Raw genomic sequence first — 13,874 nt, 5'->3', positions numbered from 1 at the left:
ATTCTTCTTTCTTTACTAGCCGGGGCTTCAACGCCACTCTTCAATCATTTCAGTCAATTTTGAATGAGCGTCTAGAGAGCCCTTGAACGTCACTTGGCTAACGATTGATTAACGATCAATCAACATTTTACGTGCCCGTAAAAAGGCGCAAATGGCAGAATGAAATTTGAAGAAAATGTAAATTTCAGTCGTGAGTCGTGACCGTTCGATAGCTCTGCTATTGAGCGATAATGATGTTGTAAAATGATCATTAACTGAAATTTAATGACTAGGGAATAAATTTTTTTTTAATTCAATACTAAATAATGCTTTGTCCGTGTAAAAATCGTTAAATTCTTCTCTTCTTTTTCTTCGTTTAAGGCTTCTCTTCGCTGTGGCCCGTAGTAGATTATTTTATATAATCTGCCATCCGATATTTAATCTATGCTGTTTAATATTGACTGGAATTTTGTCAAGTAAAGTAAGTAAGCAAGATCAATACGACATAGGTACTTGTTTCACTGCCTATACAAAATATGTGAAGTAAAAGATATTTAAATATGAATTTTCTTCCGCCAACGCTCCACCTGTACAATCGCCATAAAATATATCGCATCGGCCAAGGTGTTCACAATATCTGAACACATTGTACTCACTTTAACGCCTTGATAATAGAGGCGTGTATAGATATTTGTGAGCGCCTTGACCGCTTCGATATATAGAAAGAAAAAAAGCTAAGCCTTTCCCCATTATCTGGGGTCGGCTCTCCCGTCCTCTTTCTACCTAAACTTATTTTATCACCTTAACGCTGCTGTAGTCTCAATCCCAATGTCACCTTTACACTACCTTTGTGTCCAGTGCATTCCACTATTAAAACCTTTGTACATCCCCCGGGTCGAGTAACACTGGCCAGATAAGCGCCCTCGTGATGAATAACGAACCAGTGTGCTCGCCTGGCTCGCATTGCTTTTAAATTATTCCGAACTTGTTGTATACTTGATTGAGGATTTAGCCATGTCCGAGGATATTCAAGTGTTGTACTTTTTTTTTGCGGAAATTGGACGAAAAGTAATATCTGAGTATTAATTAAGTTACATTGTCCATAGTAAGAATGGCAATTAGTAAATTTTATTCCCCAGTGAAAGAATGTAACTGTAATGCCATACGATAAATAAATAAATAGAAAATTTTATTACAAAGCAAAGATAGATATAACTCCGTAATAAATGGATACAGTCTAAGGAAAAAAGTGCCTCGAAAATCACAAAAATTTGATTCTCGATCAAATGGCGCCACTACCTTTGGCCTACTGTCGTATAGAGGGCGTTGACGGTTACGTTTGTTATTTAACAATTTTAACGCATATCAGTGAAAGAACATAGGTCAAAATCATAAAAATAATTAGTGCAAATAAAAATAAAAACATTTATCCATATTTAAATACATTTTATTGTATTTTTATAAATCTTCATTTTTAGTTTTAAAGTGTGTCGATAGATGACAGTGAATTTACTGTGGTTACAAAATTTACTATAACAGTATCGCTCTATCCTATTATATCCTCTTTGATACAAAGCCAAAGGTATTGAAAAGGAACAATTAACCAACTGGACAAACTTAGTATGGTAGGGTCACCGTAAATGAGAAATTCCTGAAAATCAGACGTTTGTATTGGCTTATTTCAATTTGTTGGTGCAGAGTCGGTGTTTCGCGTCGCGTCGTCGTACGGCGTCTGCCGATCCCCGCCGAGTGACGTCGTTTTCGCTCTTATTGCGTAGACATAAAGCTTTGTTGTATCGGCTTTTTCCGACTCTGCGTCGATAGTGTGGGGAGATCCTTACCCAGTAATTTTCTTCCACTAAACACATATTGCGTGCGACAGAACGATTCTGTCTGGACATAAAATACACACACACATTTATTCAATAGCTATATTTAGATCTAGCCTTATGATTTAAATGTTGTTCACGGGTCTCTATTGTTTGACATAATTATTGAAAGTCTTTTAACTTTTCAGGATTGCCATAAAACAAACCTAACCTAACCTAACATATATATAGGATAACCCGAGGAGAATCCTGAAAAGTTAACGGTTTCAGAATTATGACTAATATTAATATGACAATCATTACATTATGACTTTCAATAATTATGTCAAACAAAGGGACCCCGTTGTTCACCGACTTAAAATAGTTAGTCTATAACTTCCATTTGAATATTAAATACCTACACTAATATTACAATATGTCGGACATAAGATAGTTTTTTATCATTCCACCATCGATTTTACCATCCGACACCACTACCCCTCTCTACACGCTGGCCCGTCGAGTGGGCAAGTATGATGGCCCATCTTAGTGTGCCAGTATGATGGCCCATTCTGTAGACGAGCCAATAGAAGTTTGACGTCTAAAATAACATTTGCACAGTCCGCTACCCAGTTAGCTTGCTCTGACTATAAATAGTTGAGATTGTCGGGTAATTCCGAAAATCGACTCGATGTAATTATGGGTGATTTTCGGAATCAATCAACTTGCTATAGTATTCGGATATACCATAATCAGCAAACTCAAACACTACTACTAATTGCAGTAATTGCTCACTTCGAATTCTTAGACGTATCCTATTACTTTAACTTTTACAAGCTTTCAACAAATAGAATTCCTAAACTAATTGTGCTCACATGTCTTCGAGAATTCTTCCGTTGCCCAGTTCAAGTAGAATCCCCAAGTAGCCTATTGTGTCCATGCGAAATAAAAGAAATTTCAGGAGTTCAGGGCTCATTTGTAACTGGTAGACTGGCTTTACAGATCACGTACCTAATCTAATAGGAGCGGTACTCGAATTTCGCCTCGATTTGATGTTAATTATTAAGGGGCCCACTGACTATCAGTCCGCCGGACGATATCGGCCTGTCAGTTGTTCGGAACTGTCACATTTTTGTTCTAACTGACAGGCCGATATCGTCCGGCGGACTGATAGTCAGTGGGCCCCTTTAGTGAGCTTATTTTTTTTATACTACGTCGGTGGCACACAAGCATACCGCCTGCCTGATGGTAAGCAGTCTCCATAGCCAATGTGCGCCTGCGACTCCAGAGGACTTACATTTACATGCGCGTTGCCGACCCACACTACGCCACCCTCGTTGAGCTCTGGCAACCTTTTCACCGGCAGTAACAGGAACACAACACTACGAGTAGTCTCGTGTTATTTGGCTGCGGTTTTCTCTTCTTACTGATACGATTGTATAGTATATGTGCGGGAGAGATGTACCCAGAGAAATATTTAATCATGATTAAATGAGCACGCGTAGTGGATAGTTTTATCGCGTGATAAACAAGTGTCTCTTTTTAACACCACACGATTCAAAGAGAAGAGATCGACGACTATCATACAGGTCGTTCAAATGCCGCACAAGGCATTAGCACTTCCATATATGTATGTATTTACATGAAATGTGATAGTTGAAAGTACAATCGCTAATTTTACTGCGCCATAATTACAACCCTATAAATAATGCATGAAAATTATAAATATCGATTACATTTTGCTCTAAAGGTTAAAAAACACAGGCAAAAAAATAATCTAATCTATTATTGGCTCACCGGTGTCTCGGGCAGGAGGGTCAGTTGAGCATGCCGGGGCGGCAGATGATGGGAGGAGTAAACAAGAAGGCCCGAATGCGCGCCCTGGTTCGGAACAGGTTTGTCTGGATGGAGGTTGTTAGCGTACCGTAGCATACGCCTCTGATCGACGGCCTGGATCGCACCAGCACGTGCATTTGAGCAAGCTCGATGAGACTCTCCGTCCCCCCTCTCTTTTGTGACCAACGCCTCTGCGTCCTTGCAGCAGTAACTGCTGGCTGGTGTAGTCACTGAACGGAACGGATGTTAGAAGCTTCCAAAAATACGTTTAGAAGTTAGAAATTAAGGGGCCGATTTTCTTAATACGAGCGCTCGATTACGTGTGACTCCTTTCAATATATCTCCACTACTAGGCATTAAATTCTTCTAATAAAATTGAAAACGAGTGGTCAATACAACTAGATTCCCAATTTCTATTGCTCGTATTTCAAAAATATCAATTCGCCGTTTTCCACAGCTTTCCGAGTGACGAAATTGAGCGCTCGAAATTAAAAAAAAAAACGGCTCTGAGCGGTACGCGTGATCTACGAAAGTTAGTCTATGATGGTTCCATCAAAGTGTCTTTAACTTCGTATACGGAATCTGCATTAAATATCACTTGCTTGACTAAAGTTAGTTCCATCGTTATCTGACGCACGTGACAAAGTCCAGGGAAATCAAAGTTTCCAGCGAAAATAGATAAAATACTTATTTATTTCTTACACGCGCCAGTGACATTAATTTGCCATCGATAGACCTAAGGTCCATCGGTAAACATAATACAATACTTTTTGACATAGAAAAAGCAATTTGTGTATGATTTATGATCTTCAATTTTCGTTAGAATGTCGTGCATCATGCATTGGCCACTTATTTGACTTGACCTAATATTAAAATCCCATCAAAAACATTACATGTAATAAGATGCAAGTCTCGCAACGCAATTCTTCTACTAAAAAATAGTTTTGAGATGTAATATGAAATAAGTCGGTTATTTAAGTCAGTGCCAGGGGGTGTGAAAATAAAACTGTATCAATATTATTTATGTATTTAGTATATTTAGCTGTAGACATGCTGCGCCAACCCCAAATGAATGGGATAAGGGCAAGCGAATCATGATGATGAGCTGTGTTCCTACTTACGTAAGTAAATCTTGTAAGTGTATCTTGGGCCTAAGCTACGAGAACACGTAAGCAGGGCGTTTTATACCTATTATAAATTTGCCTATGCGCAGCAAAGTTTAAATCATGCCACATGTTACCAGACAATATAAACCTGAAAGCCTATTATGGCGACGTTACGGCAAAGTCAAACGTAGACCGCTTGCAACCGCAAAATAAAATATTCGCTAACGATTTTTCACAGTTTAAAGCTATTTTTAAAGCAAAAGCACATATAAAGCGTAAGCACATTGCTTGATGCGATACATAGGTATTTTCTAACGCTTGCCAGTGTACTAAAACGGGCATACCACGCAGTGTCCGTGTTCAAATACCCTCGCGTGTCCACCCTGTATTTAAAATGTTAACCTTTTTGAAATAAACAGCTCTATAATTATGGAAGCAATGCCCATTCTTGGGTGGAAGCGTTTGCTACTGCGGTACTCAAAGCTGATTAAAAAATTAAAAAGTTTGTAGAGTGTTATGCATAATTAAAGACTACGGTCAGTGAAACATATCAAGGTTGTTTTGTGATTTGTATTTTAGACCTTATTCATTAGAGAATAAGTGCGGAATTTTGAGATTAACAGTGACTGACATTCTTATAAAGGCTTATTAGGTGCACGTTGAGCGTCAAGTGAGTGTTGCGGAGCAAATTGCAGTGTTGGTTGGCTTTTATTCAGCTCTTTGTGGCTAGGTATGAGTAAGTCTGCAATTTCTAGGTTATATTGTTCTACTATTTCTAGGTTATATTGTTATATACTAAATAGTGCACAGCCGTCTTGCTCGCGCTTACGCTCAGTGCGAGTCAGAGAAGAACGAACCTACGGGACCTTATGTGCCTTAAGCAAATTTACGTGTATAAATAAACCCAGACGTTATGTTTTTACTATTGTCTCAAGAGCCGTATAAATGGTTAAGAACACTAACAAGTGTTATAAACTGGAAATAACTAGGCTTTCTGACCTCAAGTCGACCCCTTGGGACCCCTTAGAAGTCGCACAAAAAATAAAAATGTATTGTAGTGTTGAAGTTTCTTTATTCCCCAAGGGGTAGTGAGTTGTGAGATTTTTTACTGATGTTTTTATAAAAGTAATAGTTATTTATACGACGTTATAGAAATTCGAGTATAAATGCTTACGGCTGAATCCAAGCTTAATTTTCAAGTGCTTAAGTTGCTAAGTCTAGTTAAATTTCCAAGACCAGAAAATTCTATATATTAAGCCTTTTCAATCTAAGTTTTTCGTACCTAATGAAATCGGTCACACTAAAATAAATATCAAATTACTCCCCCGCCATTAATTAAATGATACACACATAGACATTTCACATTTCCGCGATTCCGAATGTCCTCTTGAACGATCTCTTTACGATTTGCTAGACATCTAATGGATATCCCAAAACGTCACAATAATATACATAGACATAGTATACAATTAGAGTTTTTAATGATTCACGGTTAGTTTCACTAGACTTATATTGACCGGGATATAGACCGTGATTAACTTTTGTATTATTTATGATATCGGGAGCTCATAAATAATACAAAAGGTAATCACGGTCTATATCCCGGTCAATATAAGTATAGTATATACAAGTAGTTATAGACGCGCCACTTTAATATGAGAACTTTCATAAACCATAAAAGTAATTAAAATATTTTTGAAACTTATCATCAATACGTATTTTAATTCTTTAAGGTAAAAATAGTTGTAATGTATTTAATTGAAACAAGTTTTATATATGCGCATTAACTTTATTGGTAATAAATTACATTATTATGAAAACAAATATTTACATCTTAAGATCTATGAATCTAAAAATAGACAGCCATTTGTTCATAACATTCAATTTCTTAAAACTATTACTTATAAAGAACATTCTTTTGTAATGATATATCCTATATCTTGCTGATATCGGAATAAAAAAAATACAAGAAAGATAATAAGAGTTGTTATTGTTATTATAGTTTTCGTGTTAAGTTTTTGTCGTAAACACGGTTAAATATACATACTACTGAGCAAACTTAGGTGATGTGATAGCTCATCATAAGACGGTTGGTTTAATATCCACCAGAGCAGTGAAAGGAAGCGAAGCACTGTACTAAAAATAACACCAATAGGATCGCAAGCATCAATGGGAGTGGATCCTCCCTTCACTTTGAAATAGATAGGGTATCCAATATCGGACGATTCTCAATACCGGTAAATCCTATTTTGGCCCACAATACCAAAATTCCAGGCGGTGTCACACAACTCGACAAGGTTCGGAATGAATATGTACGCAGCTCGTTCAAGGAAGCGCCTATTACTAAAAAACTTAAAGAGAGTAAAATGATGGTATGTGATATTTTCAACCAAAAGGTACCACATTGACGCTTGTCAATAAGGTTGATTTCAAATTGAAGCTGTATGGAAATAGCGCCTTATTGAAAACCGACAGTAAGTACCCTTTTGATTGAAAATGGCACGTATGGTCACCTTATGTGAAGGGACGAAAACTACACAGTGAGGAAGGCTATGAACATCCCAAGCAACCCCAGGTGAAGAGGCAGAAGACCAGCAACCTGGTGATCCAATGTTTAAAAAGAGATGACACAAAACCTGACAACACAGACAACCCAGGATAGATTGTCGTGGCGTCGACGTACGAGGAGGCCCGACCCCAACTGAACTGAAAAATGGACTGGACAAAGAAGATAAGATTCACTGCGACTATTTGCGAGGCGGAAGACCAGCAACACAGGATGAGGACACAAAATGTATCATCTGCTGCTACAGAAGTCCCAACGACAATAATTTTGACTGCTTCATGGAAAGGTTAGAGAGGTTGCTTGAGTACTGTATTGATAAAAAATGTGTTATTTGCGGCGATTTCAATATTGACCTGTTAAAAAATAATAAAAAGTCAGCTGAATTTTTAGGGCTTCTAAAATGCTACAATTTCGAATCTCTTATAACTGAGGTAACCTTCATACCTGACAACACAGACAATCCAGGATGGATTGGTCTGACGCCGACGTACGAGGAGGCCTGACCTGATCTGACCCCAGCTGAACTGGAAAATGTTCTGGACAAACAGAGACAAACAGAGAAGAATACCAAAATTCCATAATAAAGGTGAATATATATAATAATATATTCATTTCGCATTTTAATGGTCATATAAAATGCGAAATGAAGTGAAAATCTTGCGTGAGATGGTCACTTCCACCGGTCGTCAATATCGTATTACAGCCATAACAAATTGTTAAATTATTAGAATCGACCACAAGAAATAATATTGACACGATGTTTTCCTATTATATGTTATAGTGTTAATATTTTAAATTGTGATTGTATTTACCTGGTGTCCAAACTGGCCCTGGTCCACTTTAATAAAGCCACATTTATTTTGTTGTTAGTTTTGTTAGATTTTAAAATAAATAGCTATACTTACTTTTACAATACACCTATTCAACATTCAACAACAACAAAAAACAAAATCAATTTTTTTTATTGCAAACATTGAATCAGTAATGCAGCCTGTATATGTTTCAATCCTGTTTAAGGTAGAAGTTTTTTTTTCAATGATTACTAAGCTGAACCTAAGCAGAGCAATAGAGAAATGAAATTTCTAATTTTGCTTCTCTATCGCTCAAATAAGCAAGAGCGATAAAGAAAGGCAGATAAAAAAAATCGGTTTTTGTGTTTCGCGGTAGGCCCTTAGATGACACCAAGTAAAGAAGAACGGTTACACATAGTTTATATTTATGTATCCAATTATATCTGTTTTTCGAGTTTGGAATAATTTGCCTTGATGTCTTTTTCTGTTATATGGAATACTTCATCAACTGCCTTCAAAACTCGAGTAAAACATTTGACATTCTAGCACCGTCATCATACATACTGTACGAATACTCGCATTCCTGAAAGCTCACCTCGATAAAAGAAAATAGTAAAGGATACACATTAAATGTAGGAGACAATAGGTGATCTATTCGTCAAATAACGATCTCTTACAGACAACTTACGTAGTTGAAAACTAGTAAAAATAAACCAATGCAAAGAAATTCCCCGTTTTTCATAGTTATTATTAAATACTATGAAAACAGGGAATTTAGGTATAGTCGTTAGCTTTCAAGCTGGCCCTTTACGGATTACTCTTTGTCTATTGTAAGCAAAAACCGCACGTGATACTACCTGCAAAAAAAGGGTCGGTCATTGGCGTATAATTCTAATTGGCACCTAAGCGCGGGCTAGTCCAACGTCAAGTTTTTTTGCGTATGTATAGTTACCGGTATTTTGGTGACACATGCCGTCTTTTCAAAGCATGGACTTGGAAGTTTTTCATAGTTAAAATTTATATTTCCAGCCCAAATTGATACTTGTCGGTAATCAAAATAGATAGCGATTTGGTAGAGTACCACGTGGTACCACTGTTTTTCAAGCTAAGGCAATGTTAAAGCAGTTGACGGTATTTAATATATATATACGAGTATCTGTGTCTCACTGAAGTTTTGTTAATAAAATTTAGCCACTGCTGTGCTTGGGCATATTTGTTCATATAAGTACTAACATTTAATAAATAGTTAAACTAACTTAAAAAAAAAAACATTGTAAAAGCTCTAAACCACTGTTGGGGTATTCCACGAGAATGTCGGTTACGAAATGATTTTGCCTTGCATGGCTACCTCAATCAAATGCGGAAATCTCGAGAATATCCTGCCAATTTGTTCACTATCATGAAATATAACAAGACCAAATATTCTCAGCACTTTCAGAAGTATTAGGATAAAGGCATTTTGTGAACGACATTTTCGTGGATTGCATCTGCTTGCAATCCTATTCCTCTAACACAGAATTTAGCTGCTGATGGTATTTGTGTATGTAGACCTTCTTAGGGTCGTATTTGTCGAGCAGGGCCGCCCAGGCTTCGGGTTCTTCCTTGATGAGGTGGTGGATCACTTTGCGCATACCTCCCCTCTGGGCGATGGTGCATTTAGAACAGCCGGTTTGTAGAGCGTCGGTGATGTGTGCTGGAAAAATATAATTAATAAGATAAACAGGGCAATCCGAACGTAAACTAACTAATATCTGAATGATGTCATTTGTGCGGTTTAAGAGGAATTTCCTCCCGCGTACGCGTCGGCTGTGGAATGAGCTCCCTGCCGAGGTTTTCCCAAGGGGCTACAGTATGGGGTTCTTCAAAAAAGGAGTGTACAGGTTTTTTAATAGTCGGCAACCCGCATGCAATATCTCTGGTGTTGCAGGCGTCCATAGGCTACGGTGACTGCTTACCATCAGGCGGGCCGTATGCTTGTTTGCCACCGACGTGGTATAAAAAAGCTCTCGCTCCTCTTGCTCTCGCCAATACGCGTACGGACAAGTACGTGGGAAATGCGCGATAACTAAATTACATCATTTGTGGATTACTATGCTCCATGTGCATAAGGACCCTACTCTGATGGGAACGTTCCTTACGCACATGTACCATTAGGACCCTTCTCTGATGGAAAACCACGTTCTAATGTCATTTTGATATCAGAGTGTACGTTCGCCAGGGTGGATATCTTCAAGGAGGGGACAGCTTCGACTGTCGGCAGCAGGCGGTGTTCGCGGTGGAATGCTCTGCGATCCCGTGTTCACCGCCACCATTGCTGTGAGACGGGCATACCGTGGAGGGTGGAGGGTTTAGTCGGTATTTGGCCGCTTGGCCACGAGTCCGACATATCCGTCCTAGTTCCCGGCTAGGCGGAATGCCTAAATGCATTACTCCACGTAAATAAAAATAAAGGGTGGATATCTTGATATGTGGTACGTGGTGATCTTACCTTTGAGAAGCCTGCCCTCCGGTGTGCATTTGCCTTTCTCCAGCACACACCTGATGTATGCTGCCATCAGTCGCTTGTTTTCGATTATGGCGTCGATGTCTAAGGAGTCGTACTTTTCTGTGTACTTCTCACTCTCTGCCAGTACCAGCGTGAAGAGGACGGCGATAGTGACGAGGATGAACTTCATTCTGAAAGGATGTTTAGCTTAAGTAATGATAAGTAAATACATATATGTGAGGAGCTCTATAAGTATAAAGTATAACTATTATAACGCTCTGAAAATGCCATGTCAAGAGCCAACATCGTTATCGCGCATAGATAGACATAGTATATACAAGTAGTTATAGACGCGCCACCGAGCGAGGGGGGGTCAGAGAAAGAATATTCATATAAAATATATAACTACGCAATTTATCCGGTTTGCATGTCCAATGTCTTTTCTCTTTCACTCTTATAAATTTCGGTATTTCGCCATCGCCTCCTTGCTACGATGCCCACATGATGCCATAACCCGACCGTGAAAGAATGCCCGGTCGGTGATAAAGACAAAGCATGGCACTATTTTCTCTTTCCTCTTATAGGAATCGCAATAAGACTATCTTTCTCTATCAAAGAGTGTCAGGCCCTTGTTATCGCGGGAGCAACAACGATTTGACAGTAGTGGAAGATTATGACAAAAAAAAATAACAACTGACATTCCTATCGAGTAACGTTTATATGTACTCGTATAGTCAAGGGCATAATATATACATTTCCAAAGTTTCAAAAGTATGTGTACGCTCTTACACCGTAGATAATAAAGTCTTATTCACATATTTTTGTACAATTGTCTGGATCGATATTTTCGCCTTCGACTGTATTTATGGGTTAAAATGTAGCAGAATCGAATTTAGATAAAATTTTGGTCATTTATAATACTAAAATCACATAAATTGTGGGTAAAGCCCCAATAAAAGTCAGGAAAATCTCATAATAAATTGTTCTTGGCCTATCGCGTGCGTGATTGGCCTACCTTCAAACTCTGCCCTAGACCTAATACTGATGACAATGGCTCGATTATTTGTGCCATTTTCGACCAAAAGGGTACTTATTGTCGCTTGTCAGTAAGGCGCTATTTCCATATAGCTTCAATTAGAAATCAACCTTATTGACAACCGACAATGTGGTACCTTTTGGTTCAAAACGTCACATTTGATCAACATTTACTAAAGGAATTCCACAAAACAATAACGAGTCACGATTTCATCGCGTTTCTTAGCGCCACTGGCTCCATCCCACTAACCCGGGGTTAACCGGTTAAACCGTTAACCCTTTGTCAAATTTTATTGGTAACCATGGTAACTCCAGGTTTAACCGGTTAACCCCGGGTAAGTGGGCGGTGCAAGGGGCGCTGGCGCTTAATGGCATTGGCAATGCATTGCGTCAAAGTATCTAGTATAAATTAAAAACCTATTGTTATAACCATTTTCACCTCACCAGCTGGTAAAGTTTCTCTTGATACTTCAAAATAAATAAAATAAAGTAAAAATAAATAAAATAAAACTGATAAGAAAGTTGCATATTATCTGCATACATGCAATTTAATTTAGAAAAGGAATTAGATGCACGAGTTGTTTCCTAATTTTGGCTGGTGGAACTGACATTTTTAAGTGATGATTTTGAATGACAAAAATATTTAATAGCGTTCATTTCAATTTGATTTGTGATGTTTCACAGTTAGTATTTTCCTTGCGTTTGTGTGGTGAAAAATATTTCGTTTTATTTAACACAAGCCTCCTTGGGCTTTAATTATCTTGGGACTTAGTCAATCTGTGTAAGAATGTCCTATAATATTTATTTATTATTTAATTCCGTAAATATACAGTCTGGCAAAAAAGAGTAGAAATTAAAAAGTGGCAACACTGTAGTGTCGTCCCTTTCAAATCAATCTAAGAAAAACGGGACGACACTACAGTGTTGCCAATTTTTAATTTCTACTCTTTTTTGCCAGACTGTAGCATTAATAATAATTTTGCAATGCTAATTTTAATTTTGAATTTTAGAATTGTCCAAATTAAAATGTTATTAAGTAATACTAACTCATTTTAGTTGTAGTATCTTAGTTTTTTAGTATTTAGTATTAATAATTTTAGTTTTAATTTTTAGTTAAGAACTTACTAACAATGCTATGGACCTATGAGTTGTCTGAAAATAAACGAATTTTATTTATTATTTATTTATTAATTGCATGCAAATAAATACGCAATTAAGTATTACGGGTTGGCATTGACTAGCACGTTCCTTATTATTTCGCGCGTTAGCAAAGTAATAATTTTGTTTTATAACCTGGTAATAGGCCAGGGAACATCCTTCAGCAGATGGCTATTTTTTTTATACTAACGAGCAATGATAACGAGCAACGAAAAAATCACGTTATATTGAATACATTCTATAAAAACGACCCGATGTAATTGTCCTTAGGTCCTTACAAATATAGAATATCGCGTGCCTATCCGAGATTGACCTACCCACTGCCAAAGACTGATGGTTAATAATAATGACAACAGGCTAATTATGATCATCTTTCCGTTCAAGGTGCGGCTTACTTCAATTAGGCCCACTTCCACCATACCACTGACCCGGGGTTAACCGTTTAAACCTGGAGTTAACATGGTTACGATTTGACACTGGATTAACGGTTTAATTGCTTAACCGCGGGTTAGTGGGATGGTGCAAGTGGCCCTTATTATATAAATAATAATACTTTTTCTACGAGTCATTACTTTTTTTACTATAAAACCTAAATAATTAATGAAAATTGGTACTACAAAAGTTATGTACCAAAGACATCAACGCGCTTTTCTATGGCACGTGATAGGCCAATTTTTTTATACTTGAATACAGGTATCGAAATAAATATTGTAGTTGAGTTGGAAGCTCATACATGAAAAGAACGCAATCAGGGGGGTGTCACTGCGCAGTTTTAGATCTAATCTGTATAAAAGATAATGTTCTGTTTACGGATGTCTGAATAAACGGAAGAACAAGGAAGCAGCAAAAACATTTTTTTTTAATTCCGGACTATATTGACCGACATATTTTCAAAGGAATAAGTACTTCTGTGGCATACCTACTTCCGTGAGAATCAAACATACTATCTCCGGCTAAAAGTTTTATGTTTACAGAATCAACGTTTGTAATTCCTACATATTTATCTTAAAAATAATAAATCAGTCAGTAGGTATAGGTACAAAAACTTGTCAAGTGACAACCCCGTGCCGACACTCGCAGCTCGGTCATAAAACTGCGGCGCGCAAAGAA

General features: G+C 37.6%; 2 protein-coding genes across 2 annotated transcripts in view; one reads left to right on the top strand and one right to left on the bottom strand.

Moving 5' to 3' along the window:
• Positions 1 to 13,874, top strand: part of LOC134749553 (transient receptor potential cation channel trpm) — a 308,269-nt gene that overhangs the window by 123,816 nt on the left and 170,579 nt on the right. The window lies entirely within an intron of this gene.
• Positions 9,582 to 10,761, bottom strand: LOC134749578 (ejaculatory bulb-specific protein 3-like). The gene is made up of 2 exons (XM_063684577.1): positions 10,575 to 10,761; positions 9,582 to 9,779 (listed from the first exon to the last, which is right to left on the bottom strand). The coding sequence occupies exons 1-2, from the start codon at positions 10,759 to 10,761 to the stop codon at positions 9,586 to 9,588; spliced, it is 381 nt and encodes a 126-aa protein (XP_063540647.1). The 3' UTR covers positions 9,582 to 9,585.

The sequence above is a fragment of the Cydia strobilella genome, chromosome 18, assembly GCF_947568885.1.
Source record: "Cydia strobilella chromosome 18, ilCydStro3.1, whole genome shotgun sequence".
NCBI classification, from domain to species: Eukaryota; Metazoa; Arthropoda; class Insecta; order Lepidoptera; family Tortricidae; genus Cydia; species Cydia strobilella.
The sequence above is the reverse complement of the archived record's forward strand: the minus strand, read 5'-3'. Positions and strand labels throughout refer to the sequence as shown.

What these genes read in the sequence shown, in the direction of transcription:
- LOC134749578 (XM_063684577.1), bottom strand. Translation starts at nt 10,761, where the DNA reads ATGAAGTTCATCCTCGTCACTATCGCCGTCCTCTTCACGCTGGTACTG. An exon ending in GGAGGGCAGGCTTCTCAAAG is followed by an intron (nt 9,780 to 10,574) that starts GTAAGATCACCA and finishes ATATTTTTCCAG; the next exon opens with CACACATCACCGACGCTCTA.